The 23,196-nt window shown below is 47.4% G+C and overlaps 2 protein-coding genes across 13 annotated transcripts in view; one reads left to right on the forward strand and one right to left on the reverse strand.

Annotated features, from left to right (window-relative positions):
* On the reverse strand, window positions 1-13,152 carry SLC25A43 (solute carrier family 25 member 43). Of its 2 annotated transcripts, XM_026687814.2 has the most exons (5): window positions 12,716-13,145; window positions 10,325-10,566; window positions 8,020-8,192; window positions 3,253-3,387; window positions 1-2,059 (listed from the first exon to the last, which is right to left on the reverse strand). In XM_026687814.2, exons 1-5 carry the CDS (start codon window positions 12,991-12,993, stop codon window positions 1,883-1,885), a joined length of 1,005 nt encoding a protein of 334 aa, XP_026543599.2. In that variant the 5' UTR covers window positions 12,994-13,145; the 3' UTR covers window positions 1-1,882. The 2 variants fall into 2 exon arrangements, with proteins under 2 accessions (XP_026543599.2, XP_087828298.1); XM_087972172.1 differs by lacking the exon at window positions 3,253-3,387 and having other exon boundaries at window positions 12,716-13,152.
* LOC113425590 (A-kinase anchor protein 17B) overlaps window positions 12,782-23,196 on the forward strand; it is an 18,175-nt gene continuing 7,760 nt past the window's right edge. Inside the window, exons 1-4 of one of the 11 annotated variants that reach the window (XM_087972166.1) lie at window positions 12,782-12,883; window positions 16,940-17,036; window positions 18,458-18,593; window positions 20,219-20,991. In XM_087972166.1, coding sequence (XP_087828292.1) covers window positions 20,233-20,991 — 759 coding nt within the window. In that variant the 5' untranslated portion in view covers window positions 12,782-12,883; window positions 16,940-17,036; window positions 18,458-18,593; window positions 20,219-20,232. Of the gene's footprint in view, window positions 12,884-13,145; window positions 13,381-14,770; window positions 15,324-16,939; window positions 17,037-18,457; window positions 18,594-19,184; window positions 20,992-23,196 lie in introns of those variants that run through there. The other 10 variants (XM_087972164.1, XM_087972169.1, XM_087972165.1 and 7 more) reach the window with 10 other exon arrangements.

The raw sequence follows: 23,196 nt of genomic DNA on the forward strand, positions 1-23,196 counted from the left end.
TTATTTGTTCTCCTGTTTAATAAGTTGGGTATCAAGTGTGCAACAAGAAAACACATTAAAACCCAATTATTGCTAGGAATTTTAGAGCATCTCTTGACAGAATCGCGACTTTTGGCAGATATATACCGTAAAATGACAAGGAAGGGAAAGAACCATGCTGGCGTGTTATATTTCAAGATTTGGAGAAAGGAAATGTTACTGTACATTTGGTCACTGCTGTTCATTTGCAAGCTTTTTAAGGATCTTAAAAAAAAAAAAAAGGAGATAAGATTACAGTACACCGGAAGATTCCTGCAGAATCCAAGCAGCACACAATATAGTCTTTTTCTGACTTTCCCATTCCAGAATCGAAGGCAGGGATGGGTAGGTAGGTGAGTAGTTGCTGTTTTGCATAAATTAGAAGTTCAACCACCCCCTGTTGAAATTCCTGCCTGTGGAAACTCAGCCTGTCAGGGACATCTCTGATCTGGTCTACATCAGCTAGCTTTCTATGGCCGGGGGGGATTTTGATGGAGAGAAGGATGTCTCTTTAACTGCCTCCTCCTCCTCCTCACGTATACAATTCCACTCTGGCTATACTCCAGAAAGTCCCCGTCTTCAGGATACGAGATTGTCTCTCATTGGCTCCTTAATCTCCTATCTGATGATCGTGTGACCAAGGATGGATTCTCATATTGCTAATCTGAGCATTATGATGCTGCAACGGATCAGGCTGTGCTGGAAAAGAAAGGGAGTTTTCAGGATTCATAGGTTAGGAAATAAAAATGGCAATATCAATCCAATCAATAGTTCAGTCGTTGGAAGAGAATGTTTGCAACTCAGGGTTGAAGTGTGGGGTCCTTGGTGGTCTTCCAGCTTGGCTGTTTTCTTATAAATGTTTCATTACCCAACTATGTAACATCAGTGGTGGAAGGAAATGAGGTTTGAGGAGGAGGACTGTGGGGTCCTTGGTGCTCTCTGAGCTTGGCTGTTTTCTTGCAGACATTTCATGACCCAACTAGGTAACATCATCAGTGCTAGAAGGGAGTGAGGTTTGCTCTCATGCGGGGGATTCAAATTTTTAACAACCGGTTCTGTGGGTGTGGCTTAGGTAGTGGGCATGGCTTGGTGGTCATGTGACTGAGTGGACATGGCTTGGTGGTCATGTTATTGGCTGGGCGTGGCCTATTCAATATCACTCACATCGAGGCACGCATCTCCTCGCCTGGCCTCTCGTGACTGTGCAATAGTCATAAGTGTGAAAAATGGTCATAAGTCACTTTTTTCAGTGCCATTGTAACTTTGAATGGTCACTCCACACAAGCAAAGTACCAGCAAAGGAGGGGGGAAAAACCTCCAGAGAAGTTCCAGAGACAGGTCCTGCCAAGAATGTAATAAGGGTTAACGGAGAGGCAGTTTCTGTAAGCAACACCAGAATGTTTCCTTCCTGCCTTCCTTACAGGATTAGCCCAGTAATTTTTTCTAACAACCGGTTCTCCGAACTGCTTAGAATGTTAACAACCGGTTCTAGTGAATAGGTGCGAACTGGTAGAATCACACCCCTGCTCTCATGTTATCTATATAAAAGCAAACCACGCTTCCCCTCCAGCACTGATGATGTTACCTAGGTGGCTAATGAAACGTCTGCAAGAAAACAAACAAAGCTTAAGGTAGGGTCACAGTTTAATCATTGGCAATCGATGAGAGTGGGTGGATTTTTATCAGTTTGGGAGATTGGTTGCGCAGACCATCTTAAATAAGGAAATTATGTCCCATTTCCTTGAGTTTGGGCCCCTTTGGCATCAATCCCACGGAAGACAAGACAGCTGGGCTAGGAATCTCTCTCTCTCTCGCTCTCTCTCTTTTTTGCTGGGAAGCTGCATTCAGAAACGCATCCAGAAGCTTAGAAGTTTCTTCGTCCGAGGAGCCTTAAGTCATGCAGTTCCTGAGGTTGTAAACTCTGGTCCACACCAGGAATAAGTGCGTAGCGTAAAGGGGAATCGGTGTAACCGTTCCGATAGAGGCAGACCCTTTTACAGAATTCAAAAGTGCTGAACATGATCCCAAAATAAGGAACGACCTGGATGAATAAACACAAAAGGAAAAAATTACCTTCAAATTCAAATTTTAATATATATTTTTTTACTTAAGAGGCTATTTTATCCCTAGGAGGCCGGTCTCTGTGGGAAAATCTTTGATTATTAGATCCCGCCATTAATATTTTGTTAATTGGAGGGGAGCTGTTTTTACGCATTAACACAAAAATACTCAGACCCATCCAAATTTTAACACATTTTTAACTGGTGGGGCTTTATACACTTGCTGATTCTTTTTTTTTTTAAGATATTTTGTTTCCGCTGTGTTTCTAAGCATTAAAAAAAGAGAAAAGTATATATGTTGAAACTGTTGCAACAATAGTCTCTTTGGTGAAGCTGTAATAACAATCTTGCATTTCCATTAAAAAAAACAAAACCCAGCAACTGAAAAGAAGGTAAGATGGCACCACAATTGATGGTGAACTGAATTTTTTCCCATTTTATGACCTTTTTCGCCACCGTTGTTAAGTGAAAAACTGCAGTTGTTAAGTTAGTCACACCGTTATTAAGTGAATCCGGCTTCCCCATTGAACTTTGCTTGTGTTCTGCCCAAGACTTCCTGAGACAGTAACAATCACAATTCCAACAGCTGTGAATTATATGCATTCACAGCCAGCCAGGGGTAGCATTTGCTGGTTTGCCAAACCAGCCTTAGAATTAGCTTACTGGTTCGGCTGAACGGGGGCAAACCAGTAGCATCCCACCCCTAACTGCAAGACTTACTTACTGTTCTGCTCTTTATAATTACTAGCTGAATTTAGGACAGACAGATTTACTCCACCAAGGCATCCATACAAAGTCTCTTTATTGGTTCATCGGGCATCCTCAAATATAACTCACAGGTTGAGATTCATCTCAATGTCCAATTCTCTGCATAGCTGGCTTTCTGGTGTAAAAGGATGGTGCTCTTTTCATCCCATAGTAGTGGAAGCAAAGGTGAGAAAGGCCAGCACGATGCTGGGGTCTGAGCAAGAGTGAGGGAACCTCCCCCAACCCACCAAAGGTCAGTTCAGTGACCAATCAGGATTACGGATGTGACCACATGACATGGACTACATTTCCCAGGATGCCTTAACTACATTTACCAGGATGCATGGTAAATGGGGGACAGCTCCCAATTCCTAACTAACTATGCCAATTCCCATTAACTATATACTGGCTGGACAGAAACACTTACCCTGAGTAAATTGGCAGTTAGTCCATTCCAGAGAGCGAGGATTCCTTTGGCTTTTACCGTCTGTTTGAAACAATCCATCACGCCGTTAAAATGGACGTCAACCCCTCCAGAACCAGGGAGGCACGAGCTTTGAGCCTGCTCGGGACGAGAACGGGAGGAGGCATTTAAAGCGGTGAAATCGACTCATTTCAGAACAGAATAAGAGAACAACAAGAGTTGGAAGGGATCTTGGAGGTCTTCTAGTCCAACCCCCGCCTGCTCAGGCAGGAAACCCTACAGCATTCCAGACAAAGGGTTGTCCCATCTCTTCTTAAAAACCTCCAATAATGGAATACACACGACTTTGGGGGGCAAGCTGCCCCACCACTGTGGTAGGCTGGCATGCCAACAACCCAGAGAAAGAACATTTGAAAGCATGCCTGTGTGGCGCACTTAAATGCCCCTTCCCCTTTCTGACTCTGACCCTTCGATAAATCAAATCTGCAAAGACAGATTCCAGAGGTGATAAGCCTAAATGATCCCCTCCGGCCATGGAGGATCAACTCTGATTTGCAAACTTTGCGGTTCATATTTCGTTTATGAAACGATGACCAGCTGGCCAGAGTTTCAGGGAATGGTGCCAGCCAAGCAGACAAATTCCCTTTGTAGGATATGCAACCTTCCCTTTCAACCAGAGATAGTTGTGGACTTATGAACAGTTCATTTAGTGGCCTGTGATGACCCAAAGGGGCATGGCACAAAGGCAACCCAGTTAAATAATCAGTAGGAGTCCCTTTATTAGCTCCAACTTTGCCCCCAATGTCCAGGTTACCTTCTGGGCTGGAGAAAAAATCTCCCAGGAACAGCCTTTGACTACAGAGAATCAAGTCCAAAATGTGGTCAACAAAAACTTTAAATCCAATCAAGGCAAAATGAGGTAATTAGTTTGACAGGGCAAGAGAAGGAATTCCAGATATGAAGGCACGGCAATAACTCAACATGGTTGGGAGATGCCAGGAACACAGATAACCACAGTCAACACAAGATAAACTCAGGTTTGTTCCCAGAAGACACCGCACTCAGCATGCATCTCTTTTAAACTCTCTTCCCAGCTGTGGCTAATGAAGGGAATCAGGGCCCTTTCCTCCTCCATAAGCCACGCAACTCATGTTGTTCCCTTCTCCATGCCTCCCTGCGTGCCCTAGCATGAAGAGGAGGTGGGCCTGGGTCTTCTTCTGAACTCCCTCTCCCTTGTTCTACCTCTCCCCTGTGTTGCCCAGCTGGACTTCATCCTTCCCCAGTTTCCTCCACAGCCAACGGAGCCACACTCCCACTCCCTGTCAGCTGTTCGGCTTCCTCCTCGGATTCAGACTCCGACAGGGGCATGACACAACAGTTCATTTAGCGACCGTTCGAAATTACAATGGTGTTGGGGAAAAAAGGAGCTTGGGGCCGTTTTTTTCATACTTATGACCTTTGGAGTCTGATCACATGATCAAAACTCAGACTTTTGGCAGCCGGTTCATACTTATGACCGTGGCTGTGTCCCAAGGCCACACGGTCCCCTTTAGCGTCCTTTTGACAAGCCAAGTCAACTGGGGGGAGCCTGGTTCACTTAATGATGGTGTCATGAATGTACAAACTGCCATGATTCACTTAGCAACTGGGGCAAGAAAGGCCGTAAATGAGGGGAGAAACCCACTTAATGAGTGTATCACTCAGCAACAGAAATGTTGGGCTAAGTTGAGGTCGTACGTTGAGGGCTATCCGTATTACAAGAAGTTCTTGACTTACGACCGTGGGGCTTTGTTTACCGATCGTTTGAAGATATAAGCTACTCGGGGGAAAAAAGGGAGTGACAACCAGATTCAGAAATTGTGGTGGTTGCCCTCCCCTCCTGCAGTTAAACAATCACAATTTTGGGTGCTTGGCAACACAACTTTCTCTCTGTGGTCTGGTGACCGCGTTTTACGATGGTTTTGCTGAAAACCCGGAAGTTCCTGCTGGATTTGTTTAATGACCATCACAAGAAGGTCATAAAATGTGACCTTCCAATTTTACGATCACTATGATATATGACCGTAAAGTGGTAGACTTTAAGAGAAACCCTCCCATACTGCCACCTCTTACAATACTAGACAACACAGTATCAACCGGAGAGACTTTCCAATTTCTAGGTTCTATCATGTCACAAGACCTAAAATGGACACGTAACCTCAAAAACGTCATCAAAAAAAGCAGAACAAAGAATGTTCTTTCTGTGCCAACTCAGAAAGCTCAAACTGCCCAAAGAGCCGCTGATCCAGTTCTACAGAGGAATGATGGAGTCTGTCATCCGCACCTCTATAACTGTCTGGTTTGGTTCTGCAACCCAACAGGACAGACACAGACTCCAGAGAGTAATTAGGACTGCAGACAGAACAATTGCTACCAACCTGCCTTCCATGGAGGACCTGTATGCTGCAGGAGTCCAAAAGAGGGCTGTGAAAATATTTACAGACCCCTCACATCCCAGACATAAACTGTTTCAACTCCTTCCCTCAAAATGACGCTATGGAGCCCTGCACACCAGAACAACTAGACACAAGGACAGTTTTTCCCCAAATGCCATCACTCTGCTAAACAAATAATTCCATCAACACTGTAAAACTGTTTACTAAGTCTGCATTACTATTAGTATTACTATTAATCTTCTCATTGCTCCTTATCACGCATCCCCTCCCACTTGTAACTGTATGCCTGTAACTTTGTCGCTTGTACCCTTACGATTTATATTGACTGTTTCCCAGTATGATTTGATTGCTTATTGTACCCTGTGACTATCATTAAGTGTTGTCCCTTATGATTCTTGACTCTTGATGAATGTATCCTTTCTTTTATGTACACTGAGAGCATTTGCACCAAAGACAAATTCCTTGCGTGTCCAACCACACTTGGCCAATAAAGATTATTCTATTCTATTCTATTCTATTCTATTCTATTCTATTCTATTCTATTCTATTCTATTCTAATTCTAATTCTAATTCTAATTCTAATTCTAATTCTAATTCTAATTCTAATTCTAATTCTATTTTAATGTGTAGGCTCCATTATGGTCACCTACATGAGAATTTACCTGCCCTTTAAAGGCTTGAAAAGCAAGTCCTCAACTTATGGCCATAGTGGGGGGGGCAAATTTCTGTTACTAAGTGAGACATCTGTTAAAAGAAAGTGTGCAATAGAAATGAAGTTCTAAGTTCAGGTGCAGATTTAAGTAACAGAAGGCTGCCCCCTAGTGGCTCAAAAATAGCAAGACTTTCTTCTCCCTCAACCCTATACAGGAAGTCCTCGACTCACAAAGATTCACTTAGTGACAGAAGTCACAACGACACTGAAAAAAAATGACTTAGGACCATTTTTCAGACTCACGACCGACACGGCATTCCCCACAGTCACGTGATAGACATTTGGTCACAGTGTTCCTGGGATCGTGAGATCCCCTTTTTGCGACCTGACCAGTCACGCCCCCACTTAGTGGATGTGGCGAGGAAAGTCGTAAAACGGGACAAACTCGCTTCACGAATGTTTTGCTTAGCAACAAGGAATTTTGGCTGGAGGGTGACTGTAATTCAACCAATTATCCTAATCTAAAAAGGAGACTGGCCATGAAACTGGGGGTGTGTGTGATTATTTCATTCTTAGGCGCATTTCTGTGATGGGAGTGAACAAAAGACACAAGGAAAAAAACTTTTTGATATGTTTGTCGAGATAACAGATAATCAGAGTTGGAAGGGGTCTTGTAGGTCATCTAGTCCACCACCCCCTGCCCAAGCAGGAGACCCTACACCATTTCTGACAGATGGCAGTCCAGTCTCTTCTTGAAAGCCTCCAGTGATGAAGCTCCCACAACTTCTGAAGGCAACTTCTGTTCCATGGGTTGATTGTTCTCACTGTCAGAAAGTTTCTCCTTATTTCCAGGTTGAATCTCTCCTTGTTCAGTTTCCATCCATTATTCCTTGTCTGGCCTTTGGGTGCCTTGGAAAATAGCTTGACCCCTCCACTCCCCCTCCTCTCTGGGGCAGCCCCTCAAATATGGAAGGCTGCTCTCCTGTCTCCCCTGGTCCTTCTCTTCCCTGGACTAGCCAGGCCCAGTTCCTGCAACCGTCCATCGTATGACTTTTATCCTCCAGTCCCCACATCATCCTGGTTGCTTTTCTCTGCACTCTTTCTAGAGTCTCAGCATCTTTTTTATAATGTGGTGACCAAAACTGGATGCAGTACTCTAGGTGTGGTCTTACTAAGGCTTTATAGAGTGGTAATAATACCTCACTTGATTTCGATTGTATCCCTCTGTTGATGCAATTTAGGATTGCATTGGCCTTTTTGGCTGCTGCTGCACACGGCTGGCTCCCATTTAGCTGGTTGTCCACTAAGACTCCAAGATCCCTCTCCCAGTTCTTGCTATTGAGCCTGGTTTCACCCAGTCTGTATGTGTACTTTTGGGTTTTTCTTGTCTAAGTGTAGGACTTTACTTTTCTCTACGTTGACTTTTATTTTGTTAAATTATAATAATAGGATTGTTAAACCTATCAGCAGCTTAAGATGGATAATTTGCTTCTTATTTTAGTAAGGGGGAAGAAAGTGGTGCTATTTAAATGTTGACCTTTTTGTAATTAAAAGGAAAATATAAGAAAGGGATGCACGTTGTTTTAGCTCACTGCAGAGGCAATGAGAGGCAAGCATCTTGGCATTCCCAGCCAGCTGTCAAGCTCCACACCCTTGGCAGGTATGAAAAGGGTCCTTCCTTACCTGTATTTTCCTCTTGACGGTGTCAAAGGGGAAGGAGAAAGTTTGGGCCACCGCTGCGGCCAGACAGCTGTTGAAGAAGTTTTGCATTGGTGTGAAAGGGAGTCTGGGCTGACCCCAGAGTTCATCCAGGTGAGTGTAAACAAGGAAGGAACCAACGGAAAATGGGATTGCACCTGTTAGGGAAGACAGATGAGGTAGATCTCATAAGGAATATCCGGAGGCAGGGGCATAGGTATCGATATTGATCTCCTAGGACCATATCTTTGAAAGTCTAGCTGCTCTGACCCAGCTCCCGAAACATGATAAACCCTCTGACATTAACTCAAAAAATTCCTTTATTAGTAGTGCCAGCCAGCTAACAAGTCTGTCTGGTGGGGAGATGAATAGTTCTTTGCCATACCTACTCATCTCCGCCCCCCTGCCTTTAATCCCTAGAGGTAGGGTGGGGCTTCGCTAGCGGTGGCTCTTCCGTCCCAAGGACCAGCCCATAGATTTCCACTGCTCTCCTCTCCTCTGCCTTCTGTGCATCCATGCATCAGGCACTGGACCCAGCTGTTCCGCCTCTTCTTCATCAACCACCTCCAGACCTGGGGGCTGTTGACTCTCTATCTGAGGGCTGACAGACGGCCCAGGCTCTCTCTCCCTCTCTCTCTCTCTCTCTCTGACAGCTCCATTCCCTCTTCCCCCTCGGAGCTCCCAGGTTGGCCTGATGCTGATCCTGACTCCCACACCTCCTCCTCTTCCTCTGATTTGGCTGCTGGACAGGCCACAACACTAGCTCTCTGGAGAAGTCTCTGTCATGATCCACACAAAATGGTGAATCCCCTTTTATTCCTTCACTTTGCTTCCAAGCTCCGAATATTCTTGACGGAAGACAAAAAAACTCCCCCACAAACAGTTACAAGAAGGAGGGGGGGAAAAAGCAACACAAACCAGGCAAGATAAGGGCTGGAGGACGTCCACAGGTAACACACACTGGAAAGGACATCAAACTCACAGAGGAACCATAAACTAGAGATATTTCTACGCTTTGTTTCCAGCGTTCACCCATACGCATATCCGTCCTCGTATTCAGTTGTCACAGCTGCAGCCCATGAAGAGGATCAAGGCCCTCTCCTCCCGAGGAGACCACGTCTCTCCCTTATCCTCTCCTCCCTGCATGTCCTAGGAAGGAAAGGGGAAGGGCCTGGGTCCTCCTCTGACTGCGCAGTCGGCCTCTGCCCTTCCCCAGCCTCCTTCACAACCTCCGGAGCCACACCTCCACTCCCTGTCGGCTGTTCCTCCTCTGACTCAGAGTCAGTCTCCACCAGAGGCATGACAGACTCTAAGGGTGGGAAAGGTGGAAGGGGTGAGAAGAGGACAACCAGCAGCAAGATGGAGGGACTCAGGTGCAGCAGTGATGGGACAGACCTGGAAGGCCAGGTTAGGTACAGGCCATCATGGAGAAAATCTACATGATCAGCAAATTGAAGGCACGTAATCAATCCATCGAGATACAACAAGCCTGGCCCATCCCAGTTAATACCCATGTCACTTATAACTGGACTAATAAAAAAATTGAATACCACAATTAGAAAGCTGCATACTTTTACAAAAACGTATTTGTGGAACTATTTGGAAATTTACTCTCTAGTAAGACAAAGAAAGTATTTTAAGTTTGATAACTTGAAGGAAGGAGATGGGGAATGGAGCAAACGAAGTGGATGGCACTGAAAAAAAATATTGGAATGTGGGGTCCTTGGGACTTTCTGAGCTTATTTGTTTGCCTGTAGACCTTTCATGACCCAACTAGGTAACATCATCAGTCCAGAAGGGACAGGGGTTCTAGCCCTGATGATGTTACCTAGTTGGGTGATGAAAGGTCTGCAGGAAAATGTTTGCAACCAAGCTTAGGGAACCCCAAGGACCTGCAAATATTTGCCTTTAATAGTTTACTGGAATGTCCTCGGAAGAGGTGACTGGTACAAGGTTGCAAGATCTTAGGTGCCAGGTTAGGGATAGATCATTCTGGTGGAGGAACTCTGTTTATGGTGTCCACAAAGAATTCTGGGAGTTGAAGTCCAGGCCTCTTAAAAAAAAGTGCCAAGTTTGAAAGATAATATCTTGTTTTCCCGAAAATAGGACCTACCCCCCAGATGTCTGAAACGCCACCTGAAGATGCACCCACATGACATCATACACATCTCAGATTGGATGGCCAGTTTGAACTATTGGTGGGGTGGGAATGTTACCATAACTTTGTATATGTGATTTTCGTGCCTCACTTGACAATATCCATCGATTCGAGGAGAGGAATCTTACATACCTAATACTGACAATGAAAGACCCCGATAAAGGGCAGAGGCTCCTTCCTGGTGGTAGATCATGTACAAAGCATGAAGGATGCCTTTGTAGGGCGGCTCCAGTCGGTTCTGCACAATCAACCGCGTCTTGACCACTTCCGTTGGGTAGGTTGCAATGGCCGCCATCATTCCCGCCAGGCTGCCGGCCACGATGGCGTTCCACTGGGAAATGTGGCCGAGATCATCCATCAGCAACATCACACATCTAAGGCGAGACAAACGGAGCGGAGAGAACGAAAATAATTGTATTTTTTGTTGGGGGGGTGGAGTTTTCATACAACAGGAGTTTCAGCTGGGATCCATCTTAAGATTAGGGTCAACCACATCTCATCTGACAACACTGTTTGGCTGAGCATCCTGTAGAACAGAATTCAATTGGGGGAGGGGGTGTTTCTCACCACATACGTGCATACATAACATCCGTGTATACATGTATACATGTACATCTATACATATGTGTATGGGTTGTTTCTCTTATATATGTGGGTATGTGCATAGTTTTTCTTTCTCTCTCTCTAGATATCTATCACCTATCTCTCTTTCTAGATATCTATCATCTCTCTGGATATCTATCATCTATTTATCTCTCTATATATTTATCTCTCTATTCATATATCTCTTTATCAAGATATCTATCAGCTCTCTCTCTCTCTCTCTCTCTCTCTCTCTCTCTCTCTCTCTCTCTCTCTCTCTCTCTCATCTCTGTCTCTCTCTATATATTTCTCTCTCTCTATTCATACATATTGTTAGGTGTAGAGTTGTAATTGCAGGAAAGTCATTATCTTGATGGCAAACCTCAGATAAGGACAAAGCAAATACAACTCAGACAAACAAAATCACTAATGCAAAGAAGGATTAGAGAGAGGAAGTAAACATATGTTAGACTTTAACTAGAGATAATTAATTGTGTTAATTACTATGTTAAACAGTAACGAAAGCTGAGCAGAAACTAAAGTTAACCAATGTTAAGAGGATTACTAAAAATGTGTATAAATGCAAGACTAGACTCCAATAAAGTCATCATGATTCATTTGATCATGATCAAACACCTCGACTGCCTCGTCATTACAAGAGTTAGGAATGTAAGTCACCTAACAGTTGGGTTGGAAAATATATAAACCAGGATAGACATTTTAATACTGTCTTTAAGGGAATGCTAAAATTGTAATTGGGTGTGGTTCCTCAAACGGCCATAAGATGGAGCTAGAAACCTGTTCTGGAGAGTGTTGCCATTGCTGCATTTCCCTATTGATTGTTGCTGATCATAGTTCTTCTTGGGTTTGATGTAAGTTTGTTACGGAACTGTTCTTGATACTGGACTTTGTTATTGGATTACCCTGGACTGAAAACTGACTGCTTTAACCGTGAATGACTTGGACTGTGTTTGGACTTTGCTTAACCATTTACTGGAAGTAAAAACCTACATTTGACTATACAGTGTAGCTGTGTGCTGTGTTGTGTGTTATTCTCCACCACTCTCACTACGTCTCCCTGTGTGCGTTCATTCTCCCAACGGGGAATTACCTCAACGCATATCTCTCTCTTTATCGAGATATCTATCACCTCTCTCTCTCTCTCTCTCTCTTTATCTCTCTGTCTCTAGATATCTATCACCTATCTCTCTCTCTATCATCTATCATCTCTCTCTATATATATATATTTCTCTCTCTATTCATACATATCTCTCTCTTTATCAAGATATCTATCACCTATCTCTCTCTCTATTTATCTCTGTCTCTAGATATCTATCACCCATCTCTCTCTCTATATATATATTTCTCTATTCATACATATCTCTCTCTTTATCAAGATATCTACCACTTATCTATTTATCTCTCTCTCCCTCCCTCCCTATCCAACCCCCCCTCTCCCTCTCCCTCTCTCTTCTGCCATGGTTATGCAGTGGATATAGGAGGCGGTGACCCTTTGAGAGCTGTGTGAAATTTCATTTTAAGGTACCCCGATTAGAAGACCTTCTGAGTGACAATAACATTATTTTGAGTGTAAAGAAGAGGGGAAACCCTAATCCATTCAAACCCACCAACAAAGCTGGAAGACACCGGGAACCCCTCCACACACACACACACACACCCCATCCCGGGCACTCGCCCCGTTTCTCTTAACTCCTACAAGTTTCTTCTCCTTCTGCTTCCCAAACGGGTCCAGCGGGTCCAACCTCTCAGTCCAGTTTTCGGGCTCAGGGCGGCTGCTCCGCTTGCCCGACCCGGTCGGGCAGGGGGCTGGACTAGAAGACCTCCCAGGTCCCTTCCAGCTGTAATCGGATCGGATTGGCGACGCGCCCCGATCGCCGCTTGGTCCCCCTTCCCTCCCTCCTTCTCTCCCTCCCCGCTTACCGGCGGTAGGAGGCGAGCTGCACGGCGCTGTAAGGCAGGAGGCGCAAGCAGGCGGTCAGGTTGCCTTTCCAGAGCGCGCCGGCGCCCTCGGCTCGCCAGAGGCTGCTCCCCGCTCGCCAGAGGCCGCCGGTTCTCCGCCCGGGCAGCGCCCCGACCTGGCCAAGTACGGTGAGCACTTCCAGCGGGGCCGTCAAGCTGTGGCTCGCCGCCCCGGCCAGCCCGGCGCAAGCCAGCCGCTGCAGCGCCGTCAGCCGCCCGTCGCGCTTCCAAGTGGCCATGGCGCACCATGCCAGCCCGCCTGCCCGGGAACCGGGGAGGAAAGGAGGGAGGCTCAGGCGACGCCGCCCGGCTCCGCGATCGTCCGCCGGGGCAGGGCGGCCGGGGTGGGGCGGCGCCAGCCAGCCTACCGAGCAGGCAGGCGGGCGGGCCGGAGACAGGAAGGGGAAGGGCCCGGGGGAAGCGGGCCGGCCCGGTGCGCAAGAGCGCGCGAGCGGGAACGCAGGGAAGCCGCTTGCAGCCGCACCAGGGAACCCCGATCGCGCAGCAGAAGCGGATCGCGGGGACGGGATGCTGGCCCGGCTGGGTAGGCGGCGTCCCGGGAAGACGGTGGATCTCTAGGCCGGCCGCCTTTGGGCTTCTCGGAGAGGCGGTGAGGCGCCGTGCGGGTGACGGGGAGGAGAATCTTTGTAGTTCGGGGTTGAGGTTGTGTGTGTGTGTGTGGAGATCCTTGGTGCTCTCGGAGCTGGGTGGTTTTTCTTGCGGACGTTTCAGGACCTAACCAGGTAACGTCATCAGTGCTGGAAGAAAGTGGGGTGCGAGGAGAGGAGGAGGATTGTGGGGGTCTTAGTGCTCTCTGAGGTTGTTTTCTTGCAGACATTTCATGACCCAACTAGGTAACACCATCCGCCCTAGGAAGGAGTGGGGTGTGCGTGGAGAGGAGGAAGAGGATTGCAAACTCCTTGGTGCTCTCTGAGCTTGGTGGTTTCCTTGCAGACGTTTCATCACCCAAACCAGGTCATTTCATCAATGCTGGTCAGCACTAGCTCATCACACTGATGATGGTACCTAGTTGGGCCATGAAATGTCTGCAAGAAAACCAAGCTCAGAGAGCACCAAGGGGAAGGAAGGAAGGAAGGAAGGAAGGAGGAGGGAGGGAGGGAGGGAGGATCACTGATAATGTTACCTAGTTGGGCCATGAAACGTCTGCAAGAAAACCAAGCTCAGAGAGGACCAAGAAACCCTCAAGGGGGAGAGCGCTGGGCTTGGCTGGTGGAGATGCAGTGGGGCGATGGCAGCCTATCTTGGTTTGTGGGGGACTGTCCTCCTTTTCTTGGCCCAGCTTATCTGCCAAGGGTTTCCTTCGTGTGTGTGTGTGTGTGTGTGTGTGTGTTTGTGGGTCTGTGTCTCTGTGTGTGTGTCTGTGTGTGTGTCTGTGTGTGTTTGTCATTGATCCCCTGGAGGATATTCCACCCCCCTCCAGGTCAGTCCTGGCAGCTCCTTTGGGGACAGCCCTGGTCCCCTTTGCCAGGGGTCAAAATGGGGGGGGGGAAACAGAGCTCTGGACGAGTCCTGCCTTGGCCCTGGGTTCAAATCCAGCCCTCCAGGAGCCAGCAACACCGCCGGGGGAGGGGAGAAGGGGGGGTCTTCCCTCCAGCAAGGGGTGAGCTTTGCTGGGGGGTTGTCACTGGTCCCTTGATGGGGTGCTTGTTGTTGGGGACGCCCTGGCCCCCTTTGCCAGGGGTCCAAAGAAGGGACCAGTCCTGCCCCTTCTGCCTTGGCCCCGGGTTCAAATCCATCCCCCAGGGGAGGGGGAGAGGCGGGGGAAACACACCCGGGCAGGGTCTCCCCATAGCCCCGGTGGGCGTGGGGGGGAGGAAGGGAGCGGATCGACTTGGTCGTCCGGAGCGGGGCAACCCCTTCCCCGGGCCGGTGGAGGCAGCGGAGACCCTCCGGTTTTGGGGCTCCGGGGAGGGCCCAGGCCGAGGTCCGTCCGGGCGGGCGGGCAGGGCCGCCATCTGGGGCGGGGGGCGAGGGGGCGCGGCGGCTCCGCCCCGGGGAGGCCGGGCCAGGAAGCGGCGGCGGCGGCGGCGGCAGCGGGAGCGGCGGTGAGGCAGGCCCGGTAGGCCGCGGCGCGGGAGGAGAGGCCGAGGGGCGGCGGCGGCGGGTGGTGGCGGGGTCCTCCGGGCCTGGCCGCGCTGAGGGCGCTGAGGGGAGGGACTCCAGGTCCCGTCTGCCCGGCTTGCCTGGGATTCCAGCTCCCATACGCCTGGCTTTCCTCAGACTCCAGGTCTCAGCTGCTAGGTTGACTTGGGACTCCATCTCCCATCCACCCAGGTGGCTTGGGACTCCAGGTCCCACCCGCCTGGCCTGGTCCCTGCTACTTGGCTTGCCTGGGACTCCAGGTCCCATCTGCCTGGCCTGCCTGAGACACCAGGTCCCAGCTATTTGTTTGCCTGGGACTCCAGGTCCCATCCACCTGCCTGCCTGAGACTCCAGCTTCCATCCGCCTGACTTTGCTGGGACTCCAGCTCCCATCTGCTAGCTTCTGAGGTGCTGAATATCTGAAAGTACTCCAGTTCCCATCTGCCTGTTATCTGCAGGCATTGGGGTGAGTGTGTGTACGTTGGGTTGTGTCTGGGACTCCAGTTCCCATCTGCCTGTCTCACTAAGTGCTGTGCATTTGGTTCCCACGTACCTGTCTCCTACAGGTACTGGGGTGCAATTGTCTGGGACTCCAGTTCCCATTTTCCTGAGCACTGGGAGTGGTGGGACAATATTTAGACGGGGATTGTCATGCCAGTTCCCACTTTCCTATCGTCCTTGGGCCAGCGCCTCTAGAAGTGTCTGGAACTACAACTCCCATTTGCCTGAGCCCTGGGTCCCAAATGCCCGGATGGGACAGGAATCAAAGATAGGAAGCCAATCCAATCCCTCATCCTCTTTAGCCTGCATGAAGATGGGTGTTGTAGTCCCACATATCTGGAAGGGGAGGCCTTATAGGGGGAAGCTGGGAGCTCTTTGCAAAAAACAGACTTGTGGGAAGAAGGAGCCTGCCTTACGGAAGGGGATGATGGGTTATGGGGGCATTTGTAGCGTTGCATTGGCATGCAGCTCTATGACCGTAATAAAGATTTGATTTGATTTGAGGAGGTGGAAAGGCGGGATACACTGCCCCTGTGCCGTGGATTGGGCTATAGTGGTGGGGTTGGTGTAATATGGCTAGTCCTCGACTTACGACAACAATTGAGCCCAAAAATGTCTGATGTTAAGTGAAACATTTGTGAAGTGAGTTTGGCCAAATTTTACGACCTTTCTCGCCACAGTTGTTAAGTGAATCACTGCAGTTCTTAAGTTAGCAACCTGGTTGTTATGTGAATCCGGCTTCCCCCTTGACTTGGTCGCAAAAGGGAATCACGTGACTCTGGGGACACAGGAGCGGTCATAAGGATGAACCGGGGGCCAAGCATCTGGATTTTCATCACGGGATCCTGATTGTAACTGTGAAAAATGGTCATAAATCCATTTTTTTCAGTGACGTCCTAACTTGGAATGAACTGTTAAGACGTGGATTATCTGTATGTATAGGTAGTCTCTTAGAGACCATTCAAAGTTACAACGCTGAAAAAAAAAAAAGACTTTGGACCAGTCCTCACACTTACGACCATTACAGTATCCCCTACGGTCACGTGATCAAAATTCAGGCATTTGGCAATCCACACATATTTATGATGGTTGCATAACGGTCCTGGATCATGGGACCACCATCTGTGGCCTTCCCAACCAGCTTCATCATCAGCTTTTTTTTTTAACTACCCCATAATCCCTTGGGGGGGGTGGAGTCTAGGCCACTGAATAGAACTGAGTGCTTACTGGACGGATGCCCTTCCTGTCACCAGGGCGGAGTTTTGTTCAGCAGATATATTCTGATTGTGCCCAGAGAGAGAAATAACTGCGGACAAGTAAAATCACTTGAGGAAGCAGGATTCACTTACCAGCAGCCTGATTCACTTAACGACTGCAGTGATTGCCATAACAACCATTGGCATGAATGGTTGGAATTGGGTGCAACTCCATTTCTTAGCAACGGAATTTTTGTTCCCTACTATGGTTGTATTACCTGTATCTTTTAGAATTGAGTTGGGTATCCCTGGGTTTGCACAGTGAGGAACAAGCAATTTATGGCTCTAAATTGTTCTAATTTAATGAGTTTTCTGCATTTTCTAGCCGGTCAAGAACCAAAATTCAGCAAGTTATGGATTCCCATTTCACATGACCTGTGGAGGAAATGACCAGAAATTGAAGCAAATAAAAAGATATTGAGGTTAGTTTGCTTTTACTGTTCCTTTTTTTCCCTCCCCACTTAAACTTTTATCTGGGTTCAGATGGGGTTTATCTGCTGGGTTAATTTGGGGTTCAAGGTATTATGTGGAGCCAGGCCTCTTGATTAATCGACTGATCCATAGAATAGCAACACAGCTTGGAAAAAGATCTCGGACATTAAAAAGAATAGACTCATGTAATGCTATCTTTAAAATTAAGAATAAAAATACTATATACAAATAAGGAACGGAGACCTAGATGATTATGAGGTCAGTATGTGAGCTCACTTTTGAGCTCAGCACGATACAGATTTCACACAAACAAGGAACTAGAAATAACTTTACCAAGTAAGGAAAAATAAGGCAAAGTGTAATTTTAGCCATTTTCCAGAAAACTCACCCCATCATTTGCCTGGAAACAAAAAAGAGCAATTGCACCAGAGACATTCTACTAGGGAGGTGGGCGGTTTCTAAATATACAAATAAATATAGATATAGGCAAATGGGGCTTCAGAAAGACCATTATGAATCTGAATTCAGCTCGGAGTAGCAAAGGCCCCTTAACGCAAAGGAAATTTTCCATTTGGTTTGCTTGCTAAAATTTCTGTGGTTACGAAGAATACATAATTTCAGAATAGATTAAGAATATACTTTCAAAGCCGTAAGACCTGTTTATACATTGCAACTAACCCAGAAATAATTTCAGATTAAATTAGGTGTTTTAGTTTAGTTTAGTTTATTGTCATTGCATCGCGTACAACGAAATCAAACACCATCTTCAGTGTACATCATGACCATGACCATGAAAATAAACACAAACACACATCCTTCATTCTTCACACATTGAACTGGAAACCCCCAACACCACACCAACACTGCACTACACAGCAGAATTTTCAGATGTTCTACTAGAAACCTGTTTTCCCCAGAAGTTGGTTGTGTACAAGTTGCAGACCTGTTTGTCTGCCGTGTTCAAAATGGGCTGGTTTTACTCATTTAAGCCATTTAAATGCCGCTCCTCACGTTGCAGGGAAGTTTTGTATTGCTGACTCTGGGTTTGTGGGTGTGTTTATTTTAAAAGGATGTTTATCGGAAAGAAAGTTGGCTTTGTTGTTCTCTATCGGCAGCACATTTTGTGGCTGTACAGGTGTGATGGAGATGTTTTGTAAAGGATGGGCACAGGTGATGCTTTTTGCCTCTGGGTGTATTTGATTGTTCAGCCTCCCTTGAGTTCTGCAATTGGGGTCTAAAAATCTCAGAAGAGAGGTTGGTAGAATTCGCTAGCAACCTTCCTCTGCACATTCGCGCCATGGCAAGGTTGCGAACGGTTTTGTGTGGAAAACAAAGGAACATCTTCATAACTTTTAACATTTGGTAGACGGTTCTGAGTGTACAAACCAAAATACTCCCATTTATCATGCAGAGCCTGAAGACAAAACTGGCAGACTGGCAGAGAGCAGGAACCATGTGTTCCCAAGAGCCCAAAATTGTCGCCAAGATCAAAGAAGTAACTGGAATTTCCAGCACCTATTAATCGCTTCTTAAAGGGCATACTCGAGGTTTGTAATGGTTTAATTATTGCATGGGCTTGGCAGAATAGATTGCGCTAGACTGGGTTAAAGGAAAGATAGATTAACAGGTATTGTCAGAGCAGATATATTTGGCACTTAGAACTGGTCAAAAATTGAAAATATATTTGCATGTCTCAGAATGGTAAGAGGACAGTGGAAAAATTGCAAAAAAAAGAGCATGTTAGTGCTCTAGGCTGTAGTCCTGATAAAATTGAGCTTATCCAGAAAAAGTGGGTTTTGGGCTATTTGCAAATTAGTTAAAATGGTTTTTTTTTTAATATTAATGATAAACACTCTTAATCAGTGGCAATCTGATTGTTAAAAATTTCAGCGTTTGATGTGCGCAATTTACTTAATCCTTTGAAGTAGTGTGCAATTTATAGAAAGTTTTCCCCCCCATGTACTCTTGTTAGAATTACTAAATGGTGCAGATTTTTTTTAAAAAAGTCTTAATATTAACAATCCTAAACAACCCCAATTGTCCTTTATTAATAGTGAAATAATTAGACGTGGATGAAATTTCTAAGTAAACAGAATTCTAAATATGTCTAAATATGTGTGTCTTCTTTTATTCTACAGCTTAGAATCTGTCAGATCAGATCCTGATTGGCATTCTTTTTTTCTTGATATTTTGAATGGTCTATTTCTTCCTGAAGAACAATTCAAATGACTCTTGTTTTTAATTTCCGTAGACACTTTTTTCGCTGAAGGTTTATTTTTAGATTGATAATTTTAAGTCCTTCTCGTATCCAATTCAGTTAAAGATCGTATTAGTTCTGCTTGTTATAATACAGTAAAAACAATGTGACTGCACTGAGTTTTAAACAAATAGATACCATGATATTGCAATGAACAAAGATGCAAATTTAAATTGGATTAAATCCCACTGTAATGAGGTCACTTGAACAACAATTTATAAAAACTAATTAGGCTACCACAACAAACTCAGTGAGGTGCTTGGTGTTCTCTTGTCTTGCAGATGTTTCATTATCAAACTAGGTAACGTCATCAGTGCTGGACTAAAGTACTAGCAGGGATGATGTGACCTAGCTTGGTGATGAAGCATTTGCAAGGAGACAACCAAGGCCAGAGAGCCCCCAAGGATCTCCCCCTTTCAACTCTGAGCTACAAATATTCTCCTCCATCAGAACAAACCTTTTCAGATATAAGTCTGTTTATAATTCCTTAAATCAAGGATCTCCAACTCCTGGGCCACAGCTCACTACCGGCTATGGCCTATTCAGAACCAGGCTGATGGCAGATGGTTTGAAGGGTAGTTGTCTAGAGAGATTCTCAGTCATCCAAATTGTGGTTGTTCCAAAGGGGCTTTTTCAAGAGGCAACTGGACTTTCTGGGTTTTTTTTTCCTTCCCTTTGAAGAGGTTTCGCTTCTCATCCAAGAAGCTTCTTCTAGAACTGAAGAAGCTTCTGGGATGAGAAGCGAAACCTCTTCAACGGAAAAAAAAAAAGAACAAACAAACCAGAAAGTACGGTCGCCTCTTGAAAAAGCACCTCTGGGCTTGAAGGGTAGACGGGCCTAAAGCCCCTTTGACCAGAAGTTGAAAGAGTGTCGTTTGGCGCACGTAAGTTGCCTTTGAATTGTTTTTCCCGAAGGATATTCGGACGCCATGACGGTCACCCTCGTCTGCGATCCCTCCGAGGCCACGGAGCTGTGCGCCTCCCAGCAGCTTTACCTGAAGCCGGTGGCGAAACTGACCATCAGCGTGGTGCTTCCGGAACACACCGGATCGACCCGGGCTTTCTCCAAGTGGGAAGTGATGGACAAGCTGAAGAACATGATCTCCCCGGACCAGTTCAGCAACGTGAAGGTGTCGAAGAGCACCAAGACCTTCGTCCGGTTCGAAGGGGAAGCCGAAACCAAGCGCTTGGTCTCCCTCCTGAAGGAGAAGCTCCACGGCCAGCGGATCAAGCTGAACGGGTTTAAGGAAGAGCTGGAGGTGGTCGCTACGGAAGCCCCTCCCGACAGCCCAACGACTCAGGAACCTGAGCCCCAACCCAAGGCCCCAAAGCAGCCGGAGGAGGAGCAAAGCCAGGCAGTTCCGGACTGCATCCACCTGGAAGGCCTTCCCTGCAAGTGGTTTGCCCCCAAAGGTTCAGACAGCGAGACCCCCAGCGAGGAGGTCCTGAGGACGGTCTTTGGCCCTTTCGGGGAGATCCGGAACGTCGACATCCCCATGCTGGATCCCTACCGGGAGGAAACGGTGGGCAGAAGCAGGAACCACTTTGCTTTCCGTGGGATGAGGTCCTTCGAGGCCTTCGTCCAGTACCAGGCTCCCGAATCGTTCGCCAGAGCCATGGAGACCCTGAAGGGCATGAAGCTGATGCTCAAGGGCGATGACGGCAAAGCCCTGGCGTGCAACATCAAGGTGAGGCGTCGCACACTCCGCGGGGCCACGGTCTCGAAGCAGCGGTGGGATTGAAAATTGTTGAGTGCTGGTTCGGTGGGCGTGGCTTGGAGGGTGTGGTGGCTTGGTGGGCGTGGCTTGGTGGGCGTGGCTTGGTGGGCACGGCAGGGGAAGGATACTGTAATATCCCTATTTCCATCCCACTCCAGGGGGAAGGTTACTGCAAAATCCCCATTCCCTCCCCACCCCACTAACCTGCTTTCCAGCTCCGTTCTCCTGTGCAGGGCAACCAAAGAAGACCCAGCCAATCAGCTGGGACTCGGGAGGCGGAGAATAGAAGGGGGCGGGGCCAGTCAGAGGTGGGATTTGCCGGTTCTCCAAACTACTCAAAATTTCAACTACCAGTTCTCCAGAACTGGCCAGAACCTGCTGAATCCCACCTCTGCTTGGTGGGTGTGGCAGGGGAAGGATACTGCAAAATCCCCCTTCCCTCCCCACCCCACTAACCTGCTTTCCAGCTCTGTTCTCCTGTGCAGGGCAACCAACGAAGACCCAGCCGATCAGCTGGGACTCAATGGGAGGCGGAGAATAGATGGGGGCGGGGCCAGTCAGAGGTGGGATTCGCCGGTTTTCTGAACTACTCAAAATTTCTGATATGGGTTCTCCAGAACTGGTCCAGACCGGCTGAAGACCACCTCTGTCTCAAAGCCAGGATTGCAAAACGAAAAGAAAAGAAACTCCAAACTAGGCCAGAAATAGCGATGGTCCGAGTCTGGAATTGGTAAACGCTCACCAGCTCTTGTTTCCTTTCCGACGTGGTGCTTTTCCATCCCCCACCCCCCCAAATAAAACTCCACGCCCCCATAAACCAGTCTTTGCAAGGCCACCGTCACCTTCCTGTCATGCTTACACATGGCAGGTAGTTCTCGACTTGCAGCGATTCGTTTAGTGACCGTTCCAAAGTGAATGCCGTTGGAAAAAAAAAAGGGGGAAGTTACGACCAGGTTTCACACTGTTGCGGCCTCCCCGTGGTCACGTGATCAGAATTCCAACTGCTCGGGCCCCCGACTCATATTTATGACGGTCTCAAAATTGACGGGGGGAATCCAGGTTCACTTAACAACCATGTGACTAATTGAGCAAGCCCGGTGATTCGCTTAAGAAAGTTGATCAAACGGGGCGAAACTCACATAACCCATGTGTCCCTTAGCAAAAGAAATTGGGGCCTCCGCTGTGGTTGTAAGTTGAGGACGACCTGTACCTTTGGCTGCAATTATGAGGCGCATCAGCAGCCGTCCAGAATGTGCTTCTGACAACGATTGGTGCTGCTTTCCTTGAATGAATAGGCAATCCTCGAGTTACGATCGGTTGCTCAGCGACCGTTCGAAGTTACAACAGACCTCCCAGGAGAGAAACAGTGCTTACGATTGGGCTTGAAGTTCCAACGGTCGGGAGTTCTCCCGTGGTCACGTGACCACATTTCAAGGGTTCATCGTCTGTGCTGCATTGATGCTGTGGTGTTGTGCTCCCTCACAGTCGTGTTTTAGGCCTGTTTTGCCAAAAGCTAGGATTTACTTCCAGATCTTTGCCAAAACGGCGCCCGTTAGCAAAGCAGGGGTTTGCTTGAACGCCTTTGGTGTTCGCTTAACACCCGCTTCAAAAATGGCCCTTGGGTCAGTCACGGGGTTGACCAGATTTCAGACCGCCCCGAGCGAACCATCTTGATGGGCAGGTCATAAATCAAAAACTACCCGTGCTTTATAAGGGCCAATATCGCCCATATTTCTGTATTTCGTTCTAGAGCGCAAGTCTTTTGCTTAGGAATAATAAGCAATTCTTTAAAATACACACATACGTGTAAAGGTAAAGGTTCCCCCTTGCACATAAGTGCTCATTGTTTCCGGCTCTAGGGGGCGCTGCTCATCTCCGTTACAAAGCCGAAGAGCCAGCGCTGTCCGAAGACGTCTCCGTGGTCATGTGGCCGGCATGACTAAACGCCTTCGAAGGCGCACGGAACGCTGTCCCTTCCCACCAAAGTGCTACCTATTTTTCTACTTGCATTTTGTTTACATGCTTTCAAACTGCTAGATTGGCAGAAGCTGGGACAAGGAACAGGAGCTCACTCCGTTACGTAGTGCTAGGGATTCGAACCGCCGAACCGCCGACCTTTCTGATCGACAAGCTCAGCGTCTTAGCCCCTGCATCCCATACATACATATATACATA

This window comes from Notechis scutatus, chromosome 10 (genome assembly GCF_049901735.1).
Source record: "Notechis scutatus isolate UNSWTSFEM ecotype Mainland chromosome 10, rNotScu1.2, whole genome shotgun sequence".
In the NCBI taxonomy this organism is placed as follows: Eukaryota; Metazoa; Chordata; class Lepidosauria; order Squamata; family Elapidae; genus Notechis; species Notechis scutatus.

Excerpts from the sequence above, each read along its gene's own strand:
- SLC25A43 (XM_026687814.2), bottom strand. The coding sequence starts at position 12,993 with ATGGCCACTTGGAAGCGCGACGGGCGGCTGACGGCGCTGCAGCGGCTG. Across the intron at positions 3,388-8,019 it reads CCGTCAAGAGGAAAATACAG|GCTCAAAGCTCGTGCCTCCC; the intron begins GTAAGGAAGGAC and ends CGTCCCGAGCAG. Across the intron at positions 2,060-3,252 it reads TAACTGCCAATTTACTCAGG|GTCGTTCCTTATTTTGGGAT; the intron begins GTAAGTGTTTCT and ends TTATTCATCCAG.